Here is a 23,936-nt window from a genome sequence, read left to right as displayed (position 1 = left end):
GGGAGACACAGAGAGAGAAGGCTTTGTCAGTTGAAAAAGAAGAACGAATAAAGAAGAAAACAAAAAAGAAAAAAGAAGTGGAGGGGGAAAGGGAGAAACAAAATCACGCCATGAAAAGAAAGAGAAAGCTCAACCCCCTCCTCTTCACTCCTTAGATCTTCTCTCTCTCTCTCTCTCTCTCTCACTCCACCCACCCACACGAACGTTCTAATCTCATCAGTCAGACACACACACACAAACACAAAACCCAGAAAACCTCTTTCTTCTCTCTCTCATCCATTAACAAATAAAAAGAGAAAAAAAGGTATCTGCATATGGTTTTTAGCTAAAAGCAACTTTGGTGGGGCTCCGTGTCAACTCATTCCGAGTTATGGGCTGTTGCCAATCCTCTTTCTTGACAAAACCCCACTCGGGTGATGATAAAGACCAACAACACAATCTTCATAATACCAATCACACCACCCACGTTCAGCTCCACACCACCCACCGCCACCCACCCTCTAACGGAACCCAACCCACCGCCGGTTCCGGCCTCGGAACACCCGGCGAAGCCCTCGCCGTGCCGGATTTCTCCCAGTTCTCCCTTGCCGAACTTAAAGCCGCCACCAACAACTTCAGCGCAGATTTTATCGTCTCCGAAAGTGGAGAGAAAGCGCCTAATTTGGTATACAAGGGCCGTCTCCAGGACCAGAATAATCGCCGGTGGATCGCCGTTAAAAAGTTCGCGAAATTGGCTTGGCCTGATCCAAAACAATTCGCTGTATGCTCTTCATTTTCAAAATTTTCTTTTTCTGGTTTCAATTTCTAGGGTTTTTTTTTATTTTTCCGAGTACGATCTTCCTTAATAATGTCTATTCTTTTATAGGACGAGGCATTGGGTGTAGGGAAGTTGAGGCACAAAAGGCTGGCGAATTTGATAGGGTACTGCTGCGATGGTGACGAGAGATTGCTTGTGGCGGAGTACATGCCCAATGATACTCTTGCCAAACATCTATTTCACTGTATGTTCTAATAGCGTTTTGTAATTATTGAAAAAAGCTTACCTTTTGCGCTTTTTTACCATATTGTGTATTTCATCTCGTTGATGAAATATGTGCAATTAATTCGTACTTTAAATTCAAGAGTCAAGTAAGCTGGTGGAAGCCGATTCCTCCATCACTTTACGTTGCTAACTTTTATTATGTTGACAAACTGTGTTTCTCTCATGAATTAGAATGACTTTTAACTTCGCTGAAAATGTTGAACGCTGGCATGGGGTTCTGTTGTTTTCTTTTGTTGTGGACTAAGGGTCTGTTTAGAAGTAGTGGGAGAGGTTAAGGAACATGATGCATATAATGGAATGGAACGGAACTTAAGGTTCACTTTTTTTAGGGATGGTATGGAGTGGCACCAATGAAGCTAAGATATTTTATCAAATTGGAAGATAATATATATAATTTTTATTTGGATAAGGGATGGAAAAAAGAAGAAAGATAACAGTTTTAAAGATTGTAATATCCTTTTTCTTTATAACTGTAAAGTAGTCATTCAAGAAAAAAAAATCTCCCTTCCTATCCACTATTCACAATTTTGCATAAAAAGGAGCATAAAAGAGGATCCTATTAACTGTAAAGTAGGCTTCCATCTTCTTGTTTAACTCCATGTGGCTTGCATCTTTTTGGGTATGAAGCAGTGTGAAGCCAAAATAGAAAACAACCATTTACTCAGGTATGAGGGTGAAATATTTCCCTCATTTCCCCTACTGAATTCTAGTACTAGAGCTTTTCCTAGAGACTGTTGTTAACCTCGTATATTTTTCATTCCTCTCTTGTCTCCACCCTCGTTCCTATCGATAGCCCAAGGATAATTGAAATATTTATGATCGCAAAGATTACTACCCAAATCTGGCTGCATTGTCCTTGGATGAATTTTTTCTTTTTGTCCCCGATAGCTCTTAGTATTTTAATCTGTTGCTACATTTCTCATATTGCTGAGAATAATGTTAAATTCAGTCATTTCGCCTTATACGTCAAGATTTACCTCCAATAATTCATTGCCACAATTTTGACTGTTTTCTTATGAAGATGATTTTAGTTCTTTGCTTCCATGACAGGGGAGAACCAAACCATCGAGTGGGCTATGCGGTTAAGAGTTGCTCTTTATATAGCTGAAGCCTTAGATTATTGTAGTAGTGAAGGTCGTCCACTGTACCATGATCTGAATGCATATAGGGTTCTTTTTGACGAGGTATATTTTCTGAAGCTCGATGAGTTATGATATCTAGCATTTTGGGGGAATTTACATTTTACAGTTCTGGATTTTTTGTTGCTTACTTTTATCTCTATAATTGTTTAGAATGGCTGCTATTTTCCAGATTTGTTTGAATTTATAGAACTAGAGTGCTAACTTAATGGTTGGTTTTGGCAGAATGGTGATCCTCGGCTTTCATGTTTTGGCTTGATGAAAAATAGTAGGGATGGAAAAAGTTACAGCACAAATCTTGCCTACACTCCCCCTGAGTATCTAAGAAATGGTATTACTTTTAACTATTCTACAATATATATATATATATATTTATATATTATGGTTTCCTTTTCAAAATATGGTATGGGCCCATGATTATAGGAGGACAACCTCCAGGAAATGTTTAGTTTTGGGTTTGGACACACCCCATATTGTTCTTTAAATGGAATTTGGTGCCACCTGAGCTAGGAAGCCTGGCTTTTTCTTTCCTTTTTATTTAATTTCTTATCTTCTTAAGTCATTTTAGCAGGGCACTAAAGAGTCTCATGGAATCTTGGAAAGTAGAAGTGCAGTTCTTTGTAAAGCAAAATCATAGAATTTTGGATATCTTTAAAAAAAATATAGAACGGTAGATAAGACATATTAAGTTGGGGAAAAGAGTCACTTTTTATCTCAAAAACAAAGTTCGGGAAAAGAGTGGAGCTCGATAATTTATTTTAAAAAAAGAATGGAGCTCGATAACTTATTTAAAAAAAAAAAAGAGTGGAGCTTGATAACTTATAAAATGCTTCTGTTTGCCTATGAGTGGACATAGTGAAGCTACTTCCTGGATTTAACTCAGCAGAGGCCCTTCCTCTCCTTCCCCTGTAACCCTTAGAGAAGAAGAAAAATGAAAAAGAGTCCAGTAAAAAAACTAACTTATTGGATATCCTTTTCCTATGTTCAGAAATTGGTAAAAATCATTGAAATTCTGTCAAGAGCATGAATCACCATCAAGTTATCATTTTAATCTACTATTTGAACATCAATCTTTTGCTGTTTTGAGTAGGGATACTTTTCAACTAAGAATATTTCTGAAACATGAATAGGCTAATGTTAGTTGGATGAACTATGTTTATACTGCAGGAAGGGTCACTCCTGAAAGTGTTATCTTCAGCTTTGGGACTGTCCTTTTGGATCTTCTCAGTGGAAAGCACATTCCACCTAGTCATGTGAGTATGTTGTTGCATTATGTTCTAATATTTGGTCTGAAAGTTGGATGAAGATATGATAACATAGTTGTCATGCATCAGTTCTGCTCATTTAGCTTTAGCTGCTTAACTTGTGGGACAGCAAAGTCCATATTGTAGGTTCTTCTGGAGGAAAATCAATGGTTTTAACAACCTTGCTTTACTTTCTTTCATGTCTACCTAGGCTCTTGATATGATACGTGGCAAAAACATCCTTCTCTTAATGGATTCCCATTTAGAAGGAAACTTTTCGACTGAAGAGGCAACTGTGGTTTTTAGTCTTGCATCAAAATGCCTGCAATATGAACCAAGGGACCGGCCAAACACCAAAGATCTTGTCACCACTCTAGCTCCACTGCAAAATAAATCAGATGTACACCATCTTATATGCTTCTCTTTTTAGTTTTGACAATGATCTTTTATTTGCCTCTGTGTTTATGTCATGTCATGGCCTTCTGTTCTCATAATCTATTGCTGTGGAAGATCAGTCATTGAGGATAGTGGTTCTGTCTTCAGGTTCCATCATATGTAATGCTGGGAATTCCAAAAAATGAGGAGGCACCTCCTACACCGCAACATCCTCTTTCTCCAATGGGTGACGCCTGTTCACGGATGGACCTCACGGCTATCCATCAGATTCTTGTAATGACACATTACAAAGATGATGAAGGAACCAATGAGGTAATTCCTTTAATGAAATATAAAGATGTGGATAAAATGATGCCTACTTATGACAATCTGCTGAGAAATCTTTATTTGAATATTGATTGGTTCAGTTATCCTTCCAAGAGTGGACCCAGCAAATGAGAGATATGCTGGAGGCAAGAAAGCGTGGGGATGTTGCATTTCGTGACAAAGATTTTAAGACTGCTATTGAGTGTTATTCTCAGGTATGTATGGCATTCTGTGTGGAATGAGAAAATGACATCCATATGCAGAGGCCCTGTCATGCCTGGTTTGGGCCTTGATATTTCTAGCTGTTTCACTTGGTATACTGTTTTGTCACTTCTGTGGTATCAGGTCAGAAGCCCCCTAGGTTTGCGGGTCTGATTATGAAGTGTTGGATGGGACAGATTTTTAGGTGTGGAGTTTTGCTAAGCAATAAGATGAAGTCATCAACTGGGAATTTTAGTATCTGAATAATTTACTCTGTTGTTTTTGGTGGAGGATCTGTTGGAGTGTGATATGGTGGGATAGATGAATTAGAGAAGTAATAAGTCACTTGTTTTCCTTTTTCCTTTTGTACCGGGCATGGTACCCGGGGAGTGTGATATGGTGAGATAGATGAACTAGAGAAGTAATAAGTCACTTGTTTTCCCTTTTCCTTTTGTACTAGGCATGGTACCCAGGGCCTGGACAAGAGTCCATAAGTTTTAAAGATCATTTCTTAACGGAGAAGAATTTGATAGAAAGAAAAGAAAATCTGGTTGCATATAATAATTCAAAACAGGAAAACACTTAGTTTCTCCCGTATTCGTTGGTCAACTTATCACCTTTTTTCTCTTTTACCATTCACAGTTCATAGACGTAGGGACAATGGTTTCACCAACAGTTTATGCACGACGAAGTCTTTGCCATCTCCTCTGCGATCAAGCAGATGCTGCACTGAGAGATGCAATGCAAGCTCAATGTGTATATCCTGAATGGTCCACAGCATTTTACATGCAAGCGGTTGCTCTGGCGAAGCTGGACATGCACAAGGATGCAGCTGACATGCTAAATGAGGCTGCTGCACTAGAAGAGAAGAGGCAAAAAGGCGGGAAATAATGTCCGATAGAAAGTAATTTTCTTTGAATTTTTCTTTTGTAATCTGTGGTTAATTGCTGTGGTGGTTGTTGTAACAAAGCATGTGGGTGCATGTACAATGGGAATTGGGAAAATAGGTCTCCTTCAAATTGTACCATAGAAGAAGGGTTGGGGAACCTGTTCTTTCTTTTTTTCTTTTCTTCTTTTGTGATTTAAATGAAATAATTTCATCATCTTCAAGAAGAAGAATTTCCCATAACTTTGTTACAGTCTCTTCATGTCAACTTATCCTGTTAATTCAACTTTCTTTACTTAATAATTTTAGATTGCACCAATCAATTTTTTAATGATTATACATGAAAATGTAATTAGTTTTACTTAATTAATACACCATTCATTTGATAAATATCTATAACAATATGAAATTTTTTAATAATTTCAATTAATTTTTAGTACTGTATACAATTAATATGATTCTAAATCAATATTATATATCCTAATAATATATTAAATAACTAGTTACAATTAATTACAGTGAATTTTATGATATACATATAGCTTTTCTATTAACTTGTCTCTAGCACAGTAGTAGTCGTTAAAAGTCAAAAACTCGTACAGAGAAGCTGAACTGTGCAGGAGAGTGGATTCTATTACACACACTCTCCTGACATCACTTTGCAACTAAGAATTTGTTCAAAAATAACATCTGCCGTCTCTCTCCCGGAGAATTTTATAATGAAACTACCTTTATTTGGTCAAAATATACTTTTACACTTATAATCTAAGCCTAGCAGTGGCAAAAACCGAGCACTTGAGAAGTATTTCTTTGTTGAAAAAGAAAAAAGGCAATCAATTGATTCTCAATGTGTATGTGTATTTTTAGCTTATCTTACAGTAATATCATTTGATACAATCAAGCCACATATAACTCAGCTTTTCCATCAATGAAGAGGCTCATAAACTCTTCTCCATCAACAGTTTCTTTCTCTATTAGAAGTTGTGCAAGCTTGTGCAGAATGTCAATGTGGGTTGTGACGATCTGCTTGGCTCTTGAATATGCCTTCTCTACCAGCTCTCTGACTTCTGCATCCACCACATCTGCAGTTGCCATGGAGTAATCTTTCTGCGATGACATCTGCAAACGAAATCGTTTATGAAATTATTCCCAAGTTGTGCATTTGTTTAGCATTACAAGTTGGTTGATCATGGCAAGGATACAATGTTTCTTAGAGCAGGTAAGAACATCCAAAGGACATAGTGAATAATGAAGTCATCCAATCACAGCCTAGTTACCTGTTGACCCAAGAAGGGATTTCCACCAGGTCCCCCAATTGCAACTTGCCCAATCTTTTTACTGAATCCAAATCTCTCTACCATTTGCCGTGCCACACGTGAAACTTGCATGAAATCATTTGATGCTCCTGTAGTCACATTTTCCTCACCGAAAATCACTTCTTCTGCAACCCTGCAGTGGCAAAAAGATCATGTTTTGTTATTTGGAAAGAGGAAAGACTAGTGGGCGGATGCAGTACTTCCAGTTCTCCCATTTCACATTGAAGTCCTATTCTATAGGAACTGAGCTAATTTGTTATTGGCCAAATTGGACAATTTGTGACAAAGACATGCATAACGATGCTACATAGGCATTAATACACTTCTGAGCTCTGAGTAACTGACCTTCCACCAAGTGCAACAGCCATCTGATTCTCCAAGTAGCTTCTACTGTACAAGCCAGACTCAAGTCTTTCTTCACTTGGAGCAAAAAATGTGAGTCCCCCAGCTTGGCCACGAGGAATGATGGATATCTTGGCTACAGGATCATATTCTGGCATGAGTGCCCCAACTAGAGCATGCCCAGCCTCTGCAAATCAGATGCACATATATAGTTAGGGAATAAGACCCGAACTTACATCAAATGGGATCAGAGGAAAACCAGAGATCACATACCATGATAAGCAACTAATTTCTTTTTCTCATCGGATACAACAGCATTCTTCTTCTCTGGTCCAGCAATGATTCTCTCCAGAGCATCAGATATCTCATCTTTGCTTATTTCCTTGAGATCACGCCTGGCTGCAAGTATAGCTGCCTCATTCATCAAATTCTGCAAATCAGCCCCTGTAAAACCTGGAGTTCTCCTTGCAATCTTCTCGAAGTCAACATCCTTTGCAAGTGCCTTTCCTCGAGAGTGCACCTGCAAGTAAGGGATACAAGGCGGTAGGAAAAATGGAGTATTAGGTAATGAGTTTGGACTACACTTATAAAGCTATTTGAACCCACATGCTTGGTATTTAATGGCAGCAAAGAATACCAAATACAACTAGTTTAACTGAGGCTAACAATAAATAAAATAGGAGGAACTGACTAGAACGATACACTTCCAGCAAATGAGCTTCACCCTTGACATATATCTAAACAAAACTATACCTAGTAATACTATTTCCTACGAGATGAGGTGCTTTCTACAAAATATGAGCAAAATAGGCTAAAACCATAAGTACTTCAATTCTTCTTTCGGATCATTATATATCAAGTACCATAACACCACAACAGTAGCATACAAAATCACCACGCACCTCTATGTATTACACACTGCTAGAGTATACATGAAAAGGAAAAACTAAAGAAATTCCTTTAAGAAGGGGTGAAAAAACTAAGCAATGGCTCCTGCTTCTGCTATATGTTTTCTCTTTTGATTTCAATGACCATAGCCTATTCTATGAACTACTTGGAATTGAAGAATACGGCAAGTAACTGAAATTATCATGTTAAATCAAACCATAAGTGAAGGAGAAAAATGAGTAGCAAGGTTTTTATTAGAGAGCTAACCTGAAGGATCTTGACTCTACCAGCAACATCAGGCCTGTCCACAGTAACCTGTCTATCAAACCTCCCTGGTCTCAACAGTGCGGAATCCAGAACGTCAGGTCTATTTGTTGCTGCCAGCACAATAACCCCAGAATTACCCGAGAATCCATCCATCTCAGTCAAGAGCTGATTAATAGTCTGCTCTCTCTCATCATTCCCTCCTCCGAGACCAGCTCCTCTCTGCCTTCCCACTGCATCAATCTCATCAATAAACACAATGCAGGGTGCCTTTGATTTGGCTTTCTCGAACAAATCTCTCACTCTGGAAGCACCAACTCCCACAAACAACTCCACGAACTCTGATGCAGCACAAGAGAAGAAGGGCACCCCAGCTTCTCCAGCAACTGCTCTAGCTAATAATGTCTTACCAGTACCTGGTGGCCCAACCAAGAGACATCCTTTTGGAATTTTAGCTCCCAAAGCTGTGTACTTATCTGGGTTTTTCAAGAAATCAACAACTTCTTGCAACTCTAATTTTGCTTGGTCAGCTCCAGCAACATCGGCGAATGTGACTCCAGTCTCTGGAACCTCTTGAAATTTTGATTTCGATCTCCCAAAATCCATGGGCCCGCCAAGCCCACCGGGACCGCCAGGCCCGCCTTGAGCTCGTCGGAAGAGGAAGAACAGACCGGCAAAAGCAAGGAACGGAAAAAGCAGATTCCCAATAAAATTGAACAACCCATTACCGGAGTCTCCCTCAGACACCGAAATGTCAACCCCGTTCATGGCTAATATGTCGATAAGATCAGGGTCATTGGGAACGATCACGGTGGCGCGGCGGCCATCGACTGCGGTGAGCTGGAGGGCGGAACCGTCTTTGCTGAACCTGACTCTCTCCACTTTGCCCTTCTTTACCGCGTTCAAAAACTCGCTGTATCGCCATTGGCTGCCTTCCGGGAGATCAGATGATTGAGACTGGGGTTTAGGGGCTGTAAGGAGAAGATTTTGGGAGAAGGGTGAAGAAGCTGTGGGTTTAGTTGGTTGGAGGTCGACTACAGGCGGGGGTGTAGGTGGGTTTGAAGGGGCTTCGTCAAGGGCTAGAGCTTGCGGGGTTATGGAAGAGAAGAGCAAAGCAGCCAAGGTAGCTTGTGATGATATGTCCTTGAGGGAATCGGGTTTCCTATTGAGAATGGATTGTGTTAACCGGTGCTTGGTTCTGGAGAGAAAAGGGAAAATAAAAGGTTGCTTTGTTGTTTTAGGAGTTGGAGGAGAGATTATGATTTGGGTACCGAAGAAATTGGAAGAGAGCAGTGGGTTGGCGGAAGTTGACGCCATGGAAATGGGAGTTTTCCTGGTATGAAGTAGGTGTTCTTCTCTCCTCTTTATATTTTCAGAGTAGGAAGTATGAAGGGTTAGACAGTTGAAGCCTGTAAGCTTGGATTTTGAGATGGAAATACTCTTCAATTTTGATTTTTGGAGACATAACAGGTGATAAGTGGAATACCAGAAGATTGGTGTTGTTCGAGGTGCATGTACGTGGAGCTACAATATCCAGTCATCGTAAATATCCCATTCATTCTGTAAATGTAATTTAGCATAAAACAAAGAAGATCACAGTTCTCCCCACACAAAAACAAAAAGGCTTACAAAACCAGTTTGTGGTATCGTTTACAGACTCAACTTAGACTTTTTTTCAGAAAAATTTCGTAAAATATATATTGAAAAGGAGGAGATTAAATCAATGTTTGGTTCATGGGTTAGATGTGTCAAAATTCAAAAGTCCAACAGATGAGCTTTTGGTAGCCCATTTTTCTAATTCATGGGCTTGTGAGTTACATTCTCCAGGGATCCATGCCCATGAACTATTTAGCTCTCTGGTAACATTTCTCAGCTCTTTAATGATACGTTCAATGCACCGGCTGGCCACCACTTCTTCATCAACTTAGCCTTACATTGGTTTAAAGAAAAAAGTTATAATAACAAGGGTATGAACCATAATACCATATACGAGTAAAGTCAATTAGGTTTTATATCTATACAGCCAATACGAGCTTATATTTAGGTGGACTTAAATATCTCTATACCCAAGGCATAGGTCCAACTTCACCAACCAAAATTATGGGACGCAGCCCACTTAGCTAGTCAAGTAAGAGTTGCTTTCATATACAGCACAGCCACCAAGGAGAAGTGCAGGGTAATCTGCATCTGTTGTAAAGAAGAAGAGCAGAGGCAAGAACACTGACCTAATAATTTACACTAATCATTCAGGAAAAAAAATAATTATAATCATTTGACCTGCATGCATTAATCATACATTTCAAAATAATTTAGCACGATGACACGCCTGTCAAGATTCCATATGTGTCCCAAACCCAGCCATGTTAATAAGAGTCTGTCGTTATATAATTTCAACAATTTAATTTTTAATTTGCATGAATCTCAAGAAAATAAAGCATTTAGTTTTGTTCATTGATCTGTGTATTAAGAAGACAAGATCCCATTCCACTCCTGATTTCTTTCATGGAGGATTGATTGATGCTCCTCTACAGCAAACAACTTGTTCGGAAGAGATTAAACAATATGTAATTGACACCTGGTTGTATTGAACATAAAACAAGAACGTGTATGGAGTTTCCAAAAGATTCGTTGTTCTCCATATCACCAGCACCCACCATGAACATTGCATGGGGGACTGGTGACCCGTCATCTGTGCATTTCGCTTTATAAATTAATCCAAGTTCATCATATAAATATATTTGTGGGTGAATCCTGTCTGGAATCTATGCAGACAAGGCACTCGTGCGTGTTGATATTAAAATCGAATCGGTTCTCTGGAAAGCCACCGCATGAAACCATGTGTAAACCTGTTGATTGATTTTCTTTATCGCTTTCTCCTCTATAAATCTCTATATATAGCAGGCTGCAACAGCTCGCCATTATCGTTGACCAAGAACTTGTAAACCTACAAAAATACTCACACAAATGGCTGCTTGTCATTTTCGCTCTGTTAGTTTGTTGACGAGGACTCATCCTTTAACCTCAAATGTTGAGGAGCAGTTGAACAGATTGAGGGATCAATCACAGTCGCCGACTACCTCATCTTCATCATTATCTCAAAAACTCAGTGGCCTCCGGGAATTGTACGACTCTGTGAATGATTTCCTTGAATTGCCGCTCACCCAACAGGCTCTCGCTCACCAAGATAATATCAAGATGGTAGAAGATTTGTTGGAGGGATTGCTTAGGTTATTAGATGTCTGTGGAAGAACCCAAGAGATCTTTTCTCAACTCAAGGCATGTGTGCAGCAACTTGAATCATCTCTCAGGAGAAGAAACAGGGTAGATGGATTGACAAGTGAAGTTGAGGCTTATATGGGTACAAGAAAATTATTGAAAAAAGCGGCATCCAAATGTTTTAGAGATCTGAAGACAAAGGAGAAGATGAAGAAAGAATCTAACTCAGTGGCTGCCATTAGCATGCTAAAACAAGTTGAAGAAATCAGTGTCGTGATGTTTCAGTCGTCGTTATCTTTTATATCTCAATCAAAGACAAGGACTAGCGGGTGGTCTGTGGTGTCCAAGTTAGTTCTTTCGAGAAGGGTAGCGTGTGAGGAAGCTGAAGATAATGAAATGGAGAAAATAGATGATGAATTGGGTGCACTGAAAGCCAGTAAGAAGGAAACACAGAAATTAGTGGTGAAGGAACTGGGAAAATTGGATTCAAACATTCAAGAGGCAGAGGAGGAATTAGAAGGAGTGTTTAGGCGATTATTGAAAGCCAGAGTTTCACTTCTTAACATTCTTAACCACTAGATCATCAATCCTTCTTTTAAGGGCAATCAATTTTGTAAATCATACTTTTGTTCCAATTGTAAATATATGAATACACTTGGGATTGACTTTTATCAGTTCATATTATTTATCTCCTGTGATCTCTGAGAATGATTAAAGGGTTGCATTTTCCATACAACTCACGTGTTTATACAAGAAAAAAAAAAAAAAAAAAATTAAATTAAAGGAAAAACAAATAGAAACAGGACAGATAAAATGCAGGTTGTTCCCTGTGAGTTAAACAAACAGAAGAGATGATAGCTAGCAAGCACATGATGAAGGTGGGTTTATTTAACTATTGAACAACAGAGAAATCATATGTATACATATACATATGTTGTATCAGCTGTTAGTTGATTAATCATTTGCACATGAGAACAACTGCTGCGGATTTAAATGCAGAAAATTTGAGAAGCAGGCGATGTTTTGAGCTGAAATTATTTGTTTAACTACAAACTGATCATCTTTAATTTCAAAGTTCAGAGTTGAAGGCTGAAAAATCTTTACATATTTTATCTGCAACTTACTAATTTCCTTATTGGAGCCAATACAAGTGAACAATCCTAATCTATGGTTCCCACACTTTTTATATCTTACAAGTCTTTAGAGAATGAGACATTTCTTAGTTCTCCAACAGCACACGCAACACTCCTTTTGATATTTCTGATCTTCGACGTCCACCTAACAGGACTTTCCAAAAGTCACAACTTATTATTGGTGGTCCAACGATCTTTTATCTTTTTAAACGTCGTAAAAAGTTATCTCTGAATATTCAGTGTACTTATTTCAACTAAAAAAATTTAAATATGACAAACATTAAACTTAGTTACTCCAATTCCACTAACATATTAATAAATTATGCACTATGTTAATTAGATTATGAAAATTCGTACTTAGTAATCTTTAATTAACTATTAGAATGCGGATTCGGTGGCGAACGACTTTTATTTTCATTTCGGTTATAAAATCTCCCACCATGCAAATGGTAGAGAGTTGGTATAGAGTGGTCATAGTCGATGTTATTAGCTGAGTGTATGGCTTTATTCATCAACCAGTGTACCTAACCTAATACTGCCTTGTGGTCCATCTCGTACAACACTAACCTTGCATGGCGGTGAACGGGACCATCTTCAGCCTTCTATTCATCAAATTTTCTAAAGTCACCAACATCGACCCATCACCCCCCCCCCCAATTCTATATATCCTTCTCCATCACCCGTCCAATTGCAAGCTACTTTAATTATAATCTTTTCTCTATATACAGAGAAAAATTAACTTATGGGTTATAGTGTAAACACCATAATAAGCCTGCCCGATTGAACGTATGGTTGGGAAGGGGATTGGGATTGGGATTGGGATTGGAAGGGATGAGAGTTGAGTTCCTTACCGCACATGTAGATACATACAAATCGAATTGGAATTGGAATTGGAAAGTGACAAGGTAGGAGGGACCAATACAGTCTCATGACACTATTCAGTGTTACAGAACAAACCCTAGAACACATTCCCACCCTCTTATATTTGGTCACAATATTCTCTCTGTCTCCATTTTTAATCTCTTCCAACCTAAAAACGAACCAGAATATATATATTTTTTTTTTGACAGTAAGAGGATTCTATTTACATACAAATATTGTCGCATTCTCACTTGATTTTTAACCAGTCGTACATCTTGCATGGCCAAAAATAGTGGGTTGGAGTGTAGAAAATTTCAAGGTCCATTTTTAATTGAAGGAAAGCCCGCCCGTGTGAACAAGTAGTGATTGGACCCTCGTTTAAGATTATTCCCGTCTTCCCCCGTTTTAGCTTTAAGTCGTTAAAAATACTAATTAGTATTATTATTATTATATAATTATTAATTTAAGACTAAAATTTGTGACAAAAAATAATAATAATTATTATTATAAAATATATCTATACAGTGAAATGAATTTAAAATTATTTTGGGTAGGGGGGGAGGGGGGTAAATTAATAATGTAAAAAAACAAAATACATTATTAGTTTACTGTTAAGATGATAGTGACGCGGTGGGTCCCTAAAAGTGAAATGGGTACGTTTACGCGTACCGGATAAGAAACGCGTGATGAGGTTAGCGTCAGTGGCACCCAATCAATTGTTAAATTAATTAATCCGATTATCTTAATTAATCTGATTATTTTAATTAATTAATTTTGTGCTCGTACGTCTGTCATCCCGCACGGATAACAGACCCCCCCCCCCCCTCCCCCCCCTCTTCTGCACTTCACTTTTGTCGTACCAAAATTAATTCCCACTTTAAGCATAATTAAATTAAATCATATATATGATGAGAAAATTGAGAAGACCCAATTATTTTCGCTGTTTCTTTTTTTTTGGGGCGGGGGGTTTCAAAAAATCGACCTTTCGCGGTTTTATTAAGCCGCCATGAGTGGGCATGGCGTCTGTTTTCAGCCCACTCATCATTTCCTTCCTGTCAATATTCTCTTTCTAAGAAACAAAAGGACATTCTTTAGTTTCCTCTTTTTCTTTTCCAATAATTCCTCATTTATTATACATACATACATACATACATATGTGTGTGTATGTAAATTACACCTTAACCATAATAAATAAAACCCCATGTTAATTTAAGAACGTCTGGAAAAATGTCATGCCATGATGAGACGAGAAAAAAAGAGTAACCCCAGAAGAACCAAACCAGGCATGCCCAAGAAAAAGGAAGAATACAAAAAAGCTGCTCTTTTTTGTTTTTCTTTCCTCGCTAATATTTTTTTTTTTGTACATTAATAATTCTTACACATACGTATATTTACAAAGCACCCGAGTTAATTCCATAACAAACCTGTGCGTATACTTACATACACCACGTTTATAAAACTATGAAATTATAAAATTGTTCCCCTTTCCAACAAAATGTACATGTACAAAACTGAGGAAGGAGAAGAACTTAGTTGCTTACAAATTTCTCCGCGGAAATCAAATTAATGATCCTGAAAATTAACAGAAAAAGCAAGACATATAAAAACTCATTAGAGTGAATTAGTTTTTAATTAAATTAGTAAAGCTGGGTGGGTTTTTCCCGTGTCTGTGGTGGATACCTAATTAATTAAATTAATTAACGGGCAATCTCTGTTTGCAAATGCGAATTCAGCTCCACTTGTTCCGCCTCCCATTTGGCCTTAGCCACCACTCCATCATGCATCGGCACGTACTCCTACCACAACCAAAATCTTATCTTTATAACCATATTCTGCACGCACGCACACACATATTTCACCCACCACGAACGAATGGAAGTAGGTGTACGAGGGAGAAATGGAAGAACCTCAAGTTTTTGGAAGAGGTCAGTTGCGGTGGAAGCAGAGATGATGATGCTACGCTGAGGAGGGTTGATGAAGCCATCGTCGACGGCTTTGTCTAAGAAGGTGAGAAGATAGTTGTAGTAGCCATCCACGTTAATCAAACCCACCTGTTTATGTACATATACATCGAATATGGATTGGGTTCGTAGCTATATATCTATATATACATATATATGTGTGTATAAGTATAAGAAGAATTGAGGAGACACGGAGAAGTAGCTTTACAGGCTTGTCGTGGATTCCCAGCTGGGCCCATGTTATGACTTCTAATAACTCTTCTAGAGTTCCATATCCACCTAATTATTGCACAACACAAACACCAAATTAATCCTTAAGTTTCTAAAGTAATTGCTTGTACAAAATTAATTAAAGAAAGAGAGAGAGAGACCTGGTAAGGCGATAAAACAGTCAGAATGGCGGGCCATCTCAGCTTTCCTTTGATGCATGTCTGCTACTGCTTTCACCTCTCCTACTGTTTCTCCAGTTATCTGCTTTATTTACAAACACATATTTATCTCACTTTCTTTCCTTAATCATCTTCAATTTTCAGACTACATATGCATATATATATATATGTATGTATCTCTATGTATGTGTACCTCCTTGCTCATCAGAGTCTTTGGGATGATTCTGCAAGTAAAACAAATTGAAGATCAGAAAGAGAGGAGAAAAGAAAAGAAAATCGATTAAAGCTAATTAATGTTGTAGGAATATAAAATTGACATACATAAACGAGAAATCTCAGGTGTGTATATATACCCTAAAACACGTCCACCCCCACGATGAACCTCCTGAGAAACGAGGCCCATCAGCCCCACACTTCCTCCGCCATAAACAAGATCCAAACTCCTCGTCACCTTCAATACAAAACAAAGATTGATGTTTTCTACCTAATTGCAGATATATATTCAATCTAGTAGGTAAATAAGAGAGAAAGGGCGTGTTTGGGGTTGTGTATGTATGTATAAATGTGTAAATATACCAGTTCTTGGCCGAGCTGAAGAGCAGCATCGCGGTAACTCTCTCTCTTGCCCGTGCTGCTTCCACAGAAAACACAGACTCTTTTGAACTTTGATTTAACTGACTTTTTCTCCTCCATTGATATTTGTTTTCTCTCTCTTGAGTCGCTTATTCAACGAGTTTTTGGTTTGCAGATTCTTTGGCAAAGGTAAAGAGAGGACCCCCAATACCAAAAGAAGGAACATGGAACATCACCATTTATAGGACTCCCAGGATAATTTGGTCACAGTTCAATCCTATTGCGCCACGTGTCCCTCTTATTATTTATTTTCTACCTTTACCAAAATTTGCCGACAGGATTCGTCCCCCTCATTTCCCCCCCCCCCATTACTTTCTCAACACCTCACCCCTCAATTTCATAACAATTTTATTTCTTATTATTTGTAAGTATTTAACTAAATATAATTGAAAAGTAAATAAATATATAAAAAAATAAAAATATTTTTAAAAAACATGTACGATACTTCGATACATTTTATAAATATAATTAATTTATTTTAAATTTTTATTACAAAATTATAAAATAAAATTTTAATTCTATCAAATCATTCCTATTTATAACTATTCTAACTCCAAAGAGGTGGCTTAGCCACAAATATATTGTGACTATATATTTACCAACCCACCAAAAAGCATAGCCATATAAAAATAGTATACTTACACACACACCAATTTGAATCATTTTGTAGTACTATAAGTTGTAAAGTGTTTAACCCAAGAATAAAAGTTGTGATGCCACATTTTATTTTTTTTAAAGAACTTTAAGTGAAAAGTTAAACATTCTTTTGACTACCTTTTATTATTACAAATTATTGACTTAAACTTTTATTTAAAAGGGTAATTAATAGTACAAATTATTGACTTAAACTTTTATTTAAAAGGGTAATTAAGAGTACAAATTTTACATACGATACTAAACTTTCAATTCAAAACTCTAATTTGATCAAACTCCAATTCACACTATATCAATTAGTGTTGTTTTAAAATTTCGATGAATTATTATATATGTGGAGTAATATTCTAGTTGATTTGTCTTTTTTATTACCTAATAATGTTTGTTAATTACAATTTGATGTATTAAATGAAAATAAAATGAATTAATCAAAATGGTTGATATTGCCTCTTGCATTTCAAGGGAGAAGTTTCTCTTATTCTGCTTCATCAATGGATGTAGGCCAAACTCGTAGTGATGATGTTAGACTCAATCCTTCGCATATTTGAGGAGACCAAGCGAACAAGTTAAAATATTTTTGTAAAAGCTCGGTAGGGTTTGTTTAAAATATTTATGACAAGTTTAGTATTCTTGCATTTACTATATTTTTTTGTTTTCTTACGTTGGAATTAACTGACATAAGATTCTTAATTCGAGTAAATGAAGTTCGTTTTATAAATGTTATCTAACTCACATGAATAATTACGTAGAACGACCTTCTATTATACTTTTAGTAGAGAGTATTCTCTTAAAATATATTAGTCGACTCATAATTTTGTGACTCTTTTAATAATTGAGTACTTAATACCACTATAAATTAAAATTTTTAGTACTATAAATACCATATATATCAAACTCTCTATATCGGATAGAATTCATTTAAACTTACATGCCCCTGTGTGATCTTTTTGATGGCCCGATACGCCTCATCTCCTCTAGCATAGCTTTTGATCATTTGATTATTGTAATTAATTTGCAAAAGTGATGAACTAATCAACATTATCTGTTTGTTTGATAGGCTCATGTATCGAAGATAGTTGACGTATATATATATATATGTATATATATTTACGGGTTTAAAGAAAAGAAGAAAGAAGGCAATGTCATTCCAAAAGAGAAGATGTCTTAATAGAGAAGATGTATCAGCTTCAGTCTCTTATTCTTGCACTCTTAACTGTTCAACTGGCTACGGAGATGTGTACATCTCAACTCAGCCATCCACAATTACACAAAACCACATATATGTATGTATATATATATGTACAGGTGATTCTTTAATACATATTTGTATACCCATATATTAATTTAGGGTAAAGTTCAGAAACTTTTTGTGTATATATATATATATATGAAAAACGTATATTAATATATATATATATACATATATTAATTTGAACTCGTTAATTTCTTTAGTATTAATTTAGTGTACTGAATTGAAGTAGTCAAAGATAACTTACTCATCATAAATATACAAAAGATCATTAAAAAATTACAAAGAAAAGAATTATATTACGATTCTTGATCTTGGAAATAACATGTGTTTGCTCTCTGATTGAATTTATATATATATATATATGTTTCATAAGTAAGGTGTGCTTAAATTAATTAATTAATTAATTAGATAAAAATTTATAATTTATTATTTAATTACTTTTTTGTTGTTTTAGTTTTCTAAAGAAAGACGCCTAAATCTGTGGAGAAAAATGATAGGAAGCTGGAGAGAAGGGCCCACTTGACTATCATGAGTCAATGGTCTCCACTTGACTATATCTCCCTCATTTCCCCGCACGTGTCGCACGTGGGAATTAAAAACCCAAATTTTTGAATTATTATTCCAACTCACCTTCACCTATTATTTTAGTTGTTTTCATTATTTTTCTAAAGATCAATTACAAATATATTTTTTATATTAGAAATATAACTATATTATTAAAAAAAAAAAAAAACTCGTTTTTGAGCCTTACGTAAAGTTCTCTCTCAAACACATTCATCTCACTTGTTTATTACGATATATTTCAATGCTGAATCCGCAAAAGATAATAATTTCTAAAAATTCTAATTTTTAATAAATATTTTTTATAAAAATAATATAGAATCTTAACATAATTGACATCATATATAAAGAGAACCTTTATACGTAGTTTAACAAATATATGGGTCAGAGAAATATTAAAGTGGGTTAGATCATGTTTTAGCTAATTACCAATGATACCAGTTGAATTCTCACACTATCATTACTCACTCATCAGTCCCTATTTATAAATGCAGATGATGCTTTAGCTTTCTTGGCACCCTGAACATCAATTTAAAATTGAAAATGCACGAATAAAAGATGTAACATGTACCTCCATTATTTCCAAAGCTCGACATCAATCGGTCTTTACCTTTAAAGGCCATTGGTTTTGTGAAAAAGTTATATACATAAGTGTCTCTCTTCTCAAATATTATTTAAATTATTTACATATATTATAGTTAACTACTAATAAAATTACTACCACTGTAAATAAAATTCAATAACTAACCTCTACCAGAGACAATATTCAATTAGAACAATCTCTACAATTTAATCTATAATATCTTTTCAAATAATAATACATTTATTAAAAACAACAAGTTAAGAATAAATGACTGCTAAGTAAAGATTGAAATATCTCTTATTTTTATTTAAAAGCTACCATTAAAAAGATTAAAAAAAAAACTACATACTCTTCAGGCATATTAGAATATTTCAAGGATAAAATTAAAGCACTCTACACCTCATCGTCACATACTCCCTTTACTATCTATGCTTTTTGTACCATTATCCCATGGATCGAATGCTTACTCAAATCTAAACAACTATCTTAGATGAATTAAAAATAGTTAAGGCTCTTAAAAGCATAAGCCTCTACAAAGCCTTTAAACTAAATGATATTCTATCATCTGTTTATCGTAGATATGAGTTTATTATTTGAAATAAAGTATTACCTGTTTCAAGATCTTTTTTCAATCAGTTTATTTTGAACTCAATTAAGCTAGTATTATACTAATCTGAAAGATCTCCTCCCTATAAAGATTTCAATATTTTCGACCCATCTCACTTTGTAATGTCATATACAAAATCATAGTCAAAATATTGACAAACCATCTATGACTCTACTTAAAATGTATGATATCTCTTTATCAATATACTTTTTTATTCATAACAATAAAATATAGAATAATGCCATTGTGGCACAAGAGTCTTAGCTTTAATGAAATGAAATGAAAAAAAAGGAAAGAAAAGGAAAGGAAATGAAAGAAAGGAAAGGTAAGATAATTTTGCCTCAAATATGATATGAGCAGTGTTTATAATAAAATTGAATGGGTTTTTTTATGCAGGTTTTCCAAAGTCTAAACCTTTCTCTTGAAGCTATCTAATTATTATCCCAATGTTATACCATAGTTTCATATTAGTTGATTATTAATATGATTTCCTTTAAAGATTACTTCTATGTAACAAGGATTTAGATAGGATATCACCTTTCCCTTATGTGCCCATCCTTTATACAAATCTTTTACCTCATCTATTTAGTTTCGCTGAGAAATAAAAGTCAATTAAACAAGATTCAAATGATTAAACAATATTTTTAATCAAACGTACGTAATTAATTGTACGTTTAATTGAATAAAATAAAATACTGAATTTTTATGTATTAATACAACAGTTAAATCTCAAAGTTACTTTGAGGTAATTAAAAGAAGGTTAAAATATATCATTATTTTATTTTTTTTCTTCTGTTAAATGATTGAGAACTTGAAATAACGATTTTTTTTTTTTAAAAAAATAATAGTTACGTGTCATATATAAATCGTGAATGAAATAAGAATGCTTATCTAAATAATAATAATCATGAAAATTTCAACATTTCATACACAAGGCAAGCGTAGAGAACTCTTACTCGGACCCACATTTCATTTTCTTCTGCATATTCAACGCAAGTCCAAATCTTCCTCCCTAACCACTAACATACTCATCCCTTTGACCAATTTTAAACAAACTTTCTCCAAATATTATTATCAACATAATCAAATAATAATCTTCTAATCTTCCCCATCAAAATAAAGTGTTTAATATATGTATACACACACACACACACACACACACACACATATATTTCTCTTCAACTTGTACTTTTCTTAGGCTTTGTTGGCCACCAATTAATGGTTTATTTTCAAGATATAACATGATTTCATTTATTGAATGATTACGAAAGTGTAGTTCTTAAGAAATTTGTTAAATTTTAAGTTAACATATATATATATATATAAATAATATTAGGGGTGACTAAATAAGAGAAAGTCTTTAAACCTTGTGAGTTTGAAATTTTCTAATATATTTTGTTTGGGTCATCAAGAATTTAATGGTAGAAATGGAATTTTAATTAATTAGCTTCCCATCACAATAGTGGTACTTACGTATACAACTTTAATTTCTTTACAATGGGTCTTTTCTTTTGTTTGAAAAGTAATTAATGACTTAATAATTGAAACCCAAATTCCATTTCATTTCTTAATTAACAAACTAAATCACTTTTAGTTAATTAATTAAGTTCCTTTTAAGTTAATTTAACTACAATCTGTCTCTTCATCCCAATCTCTGGTTCGTCATTGTGGAGGTTAGGTGATGATTGTAGGGAGCAAAAAAAAGGAGATTCCATTAAACTTTTTGGTCGGTATGATAAATGATGGTTCATAAGTGACAAGTCAAAATCAAAGCTCTACATATATATATATATATATATATATATAGGGTCTTGGTTAGGTGAATATATACTTGTTACTAATTAATAACTAGTGGGGACTTGATTGGAATGTAGTAGAATTTTTTAGAGAATGGAATTTTAAATTTTCAACTAATTCAGTTTTGACCACATATGAAGAAAAACCTAAAGTCATCACCCATGTGGCTTGTTCATGATCGTGGATCAATTTTATCCAATTTAGTTTTTTTTATGTGTTGTGTTAAATTCTACATGTATGGTCAATCAATGCGTATGTACTGAAGATAAAAGATATATATATATATATATATTAGTATATAATACATGTACCATCACCTCTGATGTCAAATGCATGTACACAAATATATACGTATATATAAAGGAGGTCTTGCGTGGTGTGGATACATTATTAGTTTTCTTATGTTTCTAATGTTCTTTGACTTGGAAACCATCCATTTCAATAATTTATAGTATAAAAATTACATTTTGTAGTATATATTTATGCATATATTGTCACTTTAGAAAAGTAACTAAAGCATACCATGACTTGTTCTTTGAATGTCATGGCTTTACTTTATAATTAATATATATATATATATACACATAGATACATATACATATAGGGCAACAAATACCATGACTTGTTCTTTGAATGTCATGGCTTTACTTTATAATTAATATATATATATATATACATAGATACATATACATATAGGGCAACAAATAGTCTAGTTGGTTGAAATGTCATCTCTTCTAATTCATTATTTTTATTATTAAATACTAGCATTGTTGAAAACTTGGGCTCAATGAGATTGCCCTACCTTTTAAATTGGAGTTTTAATGGATAGAAAGACTTATTTAATATAGTTAGAAAGAAGTTTGATCATGTCGGTACATGAAATTTTAAGATTATTGAATTCTTTTAGTGCTGTAATATATAAAAGTATAATCATAATTATATATTATATATATTTTTTAATAATAATATGTAAATTAAATTTTAAATTAAATAAATACTGATTAATAGTTATCGAATTAGAACAGAGAGATACACAACATGACTTTTTTAGAATCTATAAGTTAAAACAAACCATTACAACACTCATGCAGAATCAAAACTCTAAAAATATTTATTTTTCAAAACTAAATGCCTTATTTGATGAACTATTTAATTATAAAAATTTAAAAATAGTAATTGAATAGCAATAGATGAGAGTAGATAATAAAATTTCTTATGAAACTAAACGATTCATACAAGGTCGTTAAAAATAAATATCGTTGATTAAATATTTTTTTAATCCTAAATGAGGTATACTCAATTATCAAACAAGAGGAAGAACATAGAGAAATCTTGATGGACAGTGTAGGGAGAAAAAAATGTAGCTTTAGTATAAAAAAGTTAAATAGAACAACTTGGAGAGTTAACACAATTCGTGAGAAATAGTATTATTCTCACTATAAGATTACAGTTCATACCATTGAATGGTGCTGTAAGACAAATATGAGAAATCATGCATATTCCATTGTAATTTGTTTGATCATACAATAGAGACCCGTTACAGATTGCATAGTTACTCAAAGGGACATAACCTTAATGGAAGAACTAAAGTGTCTAATGCTAACCAAATATCGATATCTTTTACCTAGGAACATAACAATACAAGAAAACAATAACCCATCACTCAAGAACAATATGATTAATTGATGACATTACTATGGCAGAATCATTCCCCAATGCATTTGGTACAATCATTTGGCACTCATCATCAAGAGCTAGCTATCACTAGGTTTTTTGTATGTATTTCTGCATCACTGCTGAAATACATTGGATCATTAATGTATAATCATGGGATTATTAATATTAATGCATCATATTACATCAGAATTATACATAGTCAATATATAAATATTATAAAAAAATTTACTAAAATATAGCAAATTATTCAAAATAAAAGATTTTATAAATCATTGATTTAAAATTTACCCAAAACAACCAAGAATACTCAATATAATGGCTCATGTTGATTAGACTTTGAAAGGTTTGCTCCTTTGGGTCCTTTTGTAACCCTTTTCTTTTGAATCCATCCAACTTTTCTATACCTAACAATGACATTAAACAACTACGATCTTAGAATTCACGAAACATGGCATTTATGACCTTAAAGAACTAGCTTATTTTGTACATTGCAATAAGATTAGAACAATAATAACATTGGAAAATAGCTATGTCCATTCAAATGCTAATTCAGGACAATTTTTCTTTCCAATTCAGATTTTTTCAAGA

General features: G+C 34.6%; 4 protein-coding genes across 6 annotated transcripts; 2 read left to right on the top strand and 2 right to left on the bottom strand.

The window, feature by feature from the left end:
• The first annotated feature begins 10 nt into the window (after positions 1-10).
• On the top strand, positions 11-5,457 carry LOC110818023 (serine/threonine-protein kinase BSK1-like). The gene is made up of 9 exons (XM_088209419.1): positions 11-760; positions 866-1,001; positions 2,093-2,226; positions 2,407-2,512; positions 3,349-3,434; positions 3,637-3,825; positions 3,969-4,133; positions 4,229-4,342; positions 4,971-5,457. Exons 1-9 carry the CDS (start codon positions 371-373, stop codon positions 5,217-5,219), a joined length of 1,569 nt encoding a protein of 522 aa, XP_088065545.1. The 5' UTR covers positions 11-370; the 3' UTR covers positions 5,220-5,457.
• A 552-nt stretch (positions 5,458-6,009) lies between these two features.
• On the bottom strand, positions 6,010-9,603 carry VAR1 (FtsH extracellular protease family). The gene is made up of 5 exons (XM_022047060.2): positions 8,028-9,603; positions 7,146-7,392; positions 6,876-7,059; positions 6,492-6,663; positions 6,010-6,333 (listed from the first exon to the last, which is right to left on the bottom strand). The coding sequence occupies exons 1-5, from the start codon at positions 9,339-9,341 to the stop codon at positions 6,112-6,114; spliced, it is 2,139 nt and encodes a 712-aa protein (XP_021902752.1). The 5' UTR covers positions 9,342-9,603; the 3' UTR covers positions 6,010-6,111.
• A 1,141-nt stretch (positions 9,604-10,744) lies between these two features.
• Positions 10,745-11,919, top strand: LOC110818264 (uncharacterized). The gene has a single exon (XM_022047061.2). The coding sequence runs from the start codon at positions 10,989-10,991 to the stop codon at positions 11,817-11,819; it is 831 nt and encodes a 276-aa protein (XP_021902753.2). The 5' UTR covers positions 10,745-10,988; the 3' UTR covers positions 11,820-11,919.
• A 2,601-nt stretch (positions 11,920-14,520) lies between these two features.
• Positions 14,521-16,389, bottom strand: LOC110818265 (cytokinin riboside 5'-monophosphate phosphoribohydrolase LOG5-like). Of its 3 annotated transcripts, none has more exons than XM_022047065.2 (8): positions 16,161-16,387; positions 15,938-16,035; positions 15,778-15,808; positions 15,567-15,669; positions 15,404-15,474; positions 15,142-15,285; positions 14,915-15,030; positions 14,521-14,806 (listed from the first exon to the last, which is right to left on the bottom strand). In XM_022047065.2, exons 1-7 carry the CDS (start codon positions 16,275-16,277, stop codon positions 14,932-14,934), a joined length of 663 nt encoding a protein of 220 aa, XP_021902757.1. In that variant the 5' UTR covers positions 16,278-16,387; the 3' UTR covers positions 14,521-14,806; positions 14,915-14,931. The 3 variants fall into 3 exon arrangements, with proteins under 3 accessions (XP_021902757.1, XP_021902758.1, XP_021902759.1); XM_022047066.2 differs by having other exon boundaries at positions 15,567-15,666; positions 16,161-16,386; XM_022047067.2 differs by lacking the exons at positions 14,521-14,806; positions 14,915-15,030 and having other exon boundaries at positions 15,148-15,474; positions 16,161-16,389.
• Positions 16,390-23,936: the final 7,547 nt, after the last annotated feature.

Source organism: Carica papaya, chromosome 1, assembly GCF_054855325.1.
Source record: "Carica papaya isolate Zhongbai chromosome 1, ASM5485532v1, whole genome shotgun sequence".
Taxonomy (NCBI): Eukaryota; Viridiplantae; Streptophyta; class Magnoliopsida; order Brassicales; family Caricaceae; genus Carica; species Carica papaya.
The sequence above is the reverse complement of the archived record's forward strand: the minus strand, read 5'-3'. Positions and strand labels throughout refer to the sequence as shown.

What these genes read in the sequence shown, in the direction of transcription:
- VAR1 (XM_022047060.2), bottom strand. Translation starts at nt 9,341, where the DNA reads ATGGCGTCAACTTCCGCCAACCCACTGCTCTCTTCCAATTTCTTCGGT. An exon ending in GTAGAGTCAAGATCCTTCAG is followed by an intron (nt 7,393 to 8,027) that starts GTTAGCTCTCTA and finishes CCTTACTTGCAG; the next exon opens with GTGCACTCTCGAGGAAAGGC. An exon ending in GAAATTAGTTGCTTATCATG is followed by an intron (nt 7,060 to 7,145) that starts GTATGTGATCTC and finishes TCTGATTTGCAG; the next exon opens with AGGCTGGGCATGCTCTAGTT.
- LOC110818264 (XM_022047061.2), top strand. Translation starts at nt 10,989, where the DNA reads ATGGCTGCTTGTCATTTTCGCTCTGTTAGTTTGTTGACGAGGACTCAT.
- LOC110818265 (XM_022047065.2), bottom strand. Translation starts at nt 16,277, where the DNA reads ATGGAGGAGAAAAAGTCAGTTAAATCAAAGTTCAAAAGAGTCTGTGTT. An exon ending in GGGGGTGGACGTGTTTTAGG is followed by an intron (nt 15,809 to 15,937) that starts GTATATATACAC and finishes TTTTACTTGCAG; the next exon opens with AATCATCCCAAAGACTCTGA. An exon ending in TGGGAATCCACGACAAGCCT is followed by an intron (nt 15,286 to 15,403) that starts GTAAAGCTACTT and finishes GTACATAAACAG; the next exon opens with GTGGGTTTGATTAACGTGGA.
- LOC110818023 (XM_088209419.1), top strand. Translation starts at nt 371, where the DNA reads ATGGGCTGTTGCCAATCCTCTTTCTTGACAAAACCCCACTCGGGTGAT. An exon ending in CCCTGAGTATCTAAGAAATG is followed by an intron (nt 2,513 to 3,348) that starts GTATTACTTTTA and finishes TTTATACTGCAG; the next exon opens with GAAGGGTCACTCCTGAAAGT. An exon ending in ATGATGAAGGAACCAATGAG is followed by an intron (nt 4,134 to 4,228) that starts GTAATTCCTTTA and finishes TGATTGGTTCAG; the next exon opens with TTATCCTTCCAAGAGTGGAC.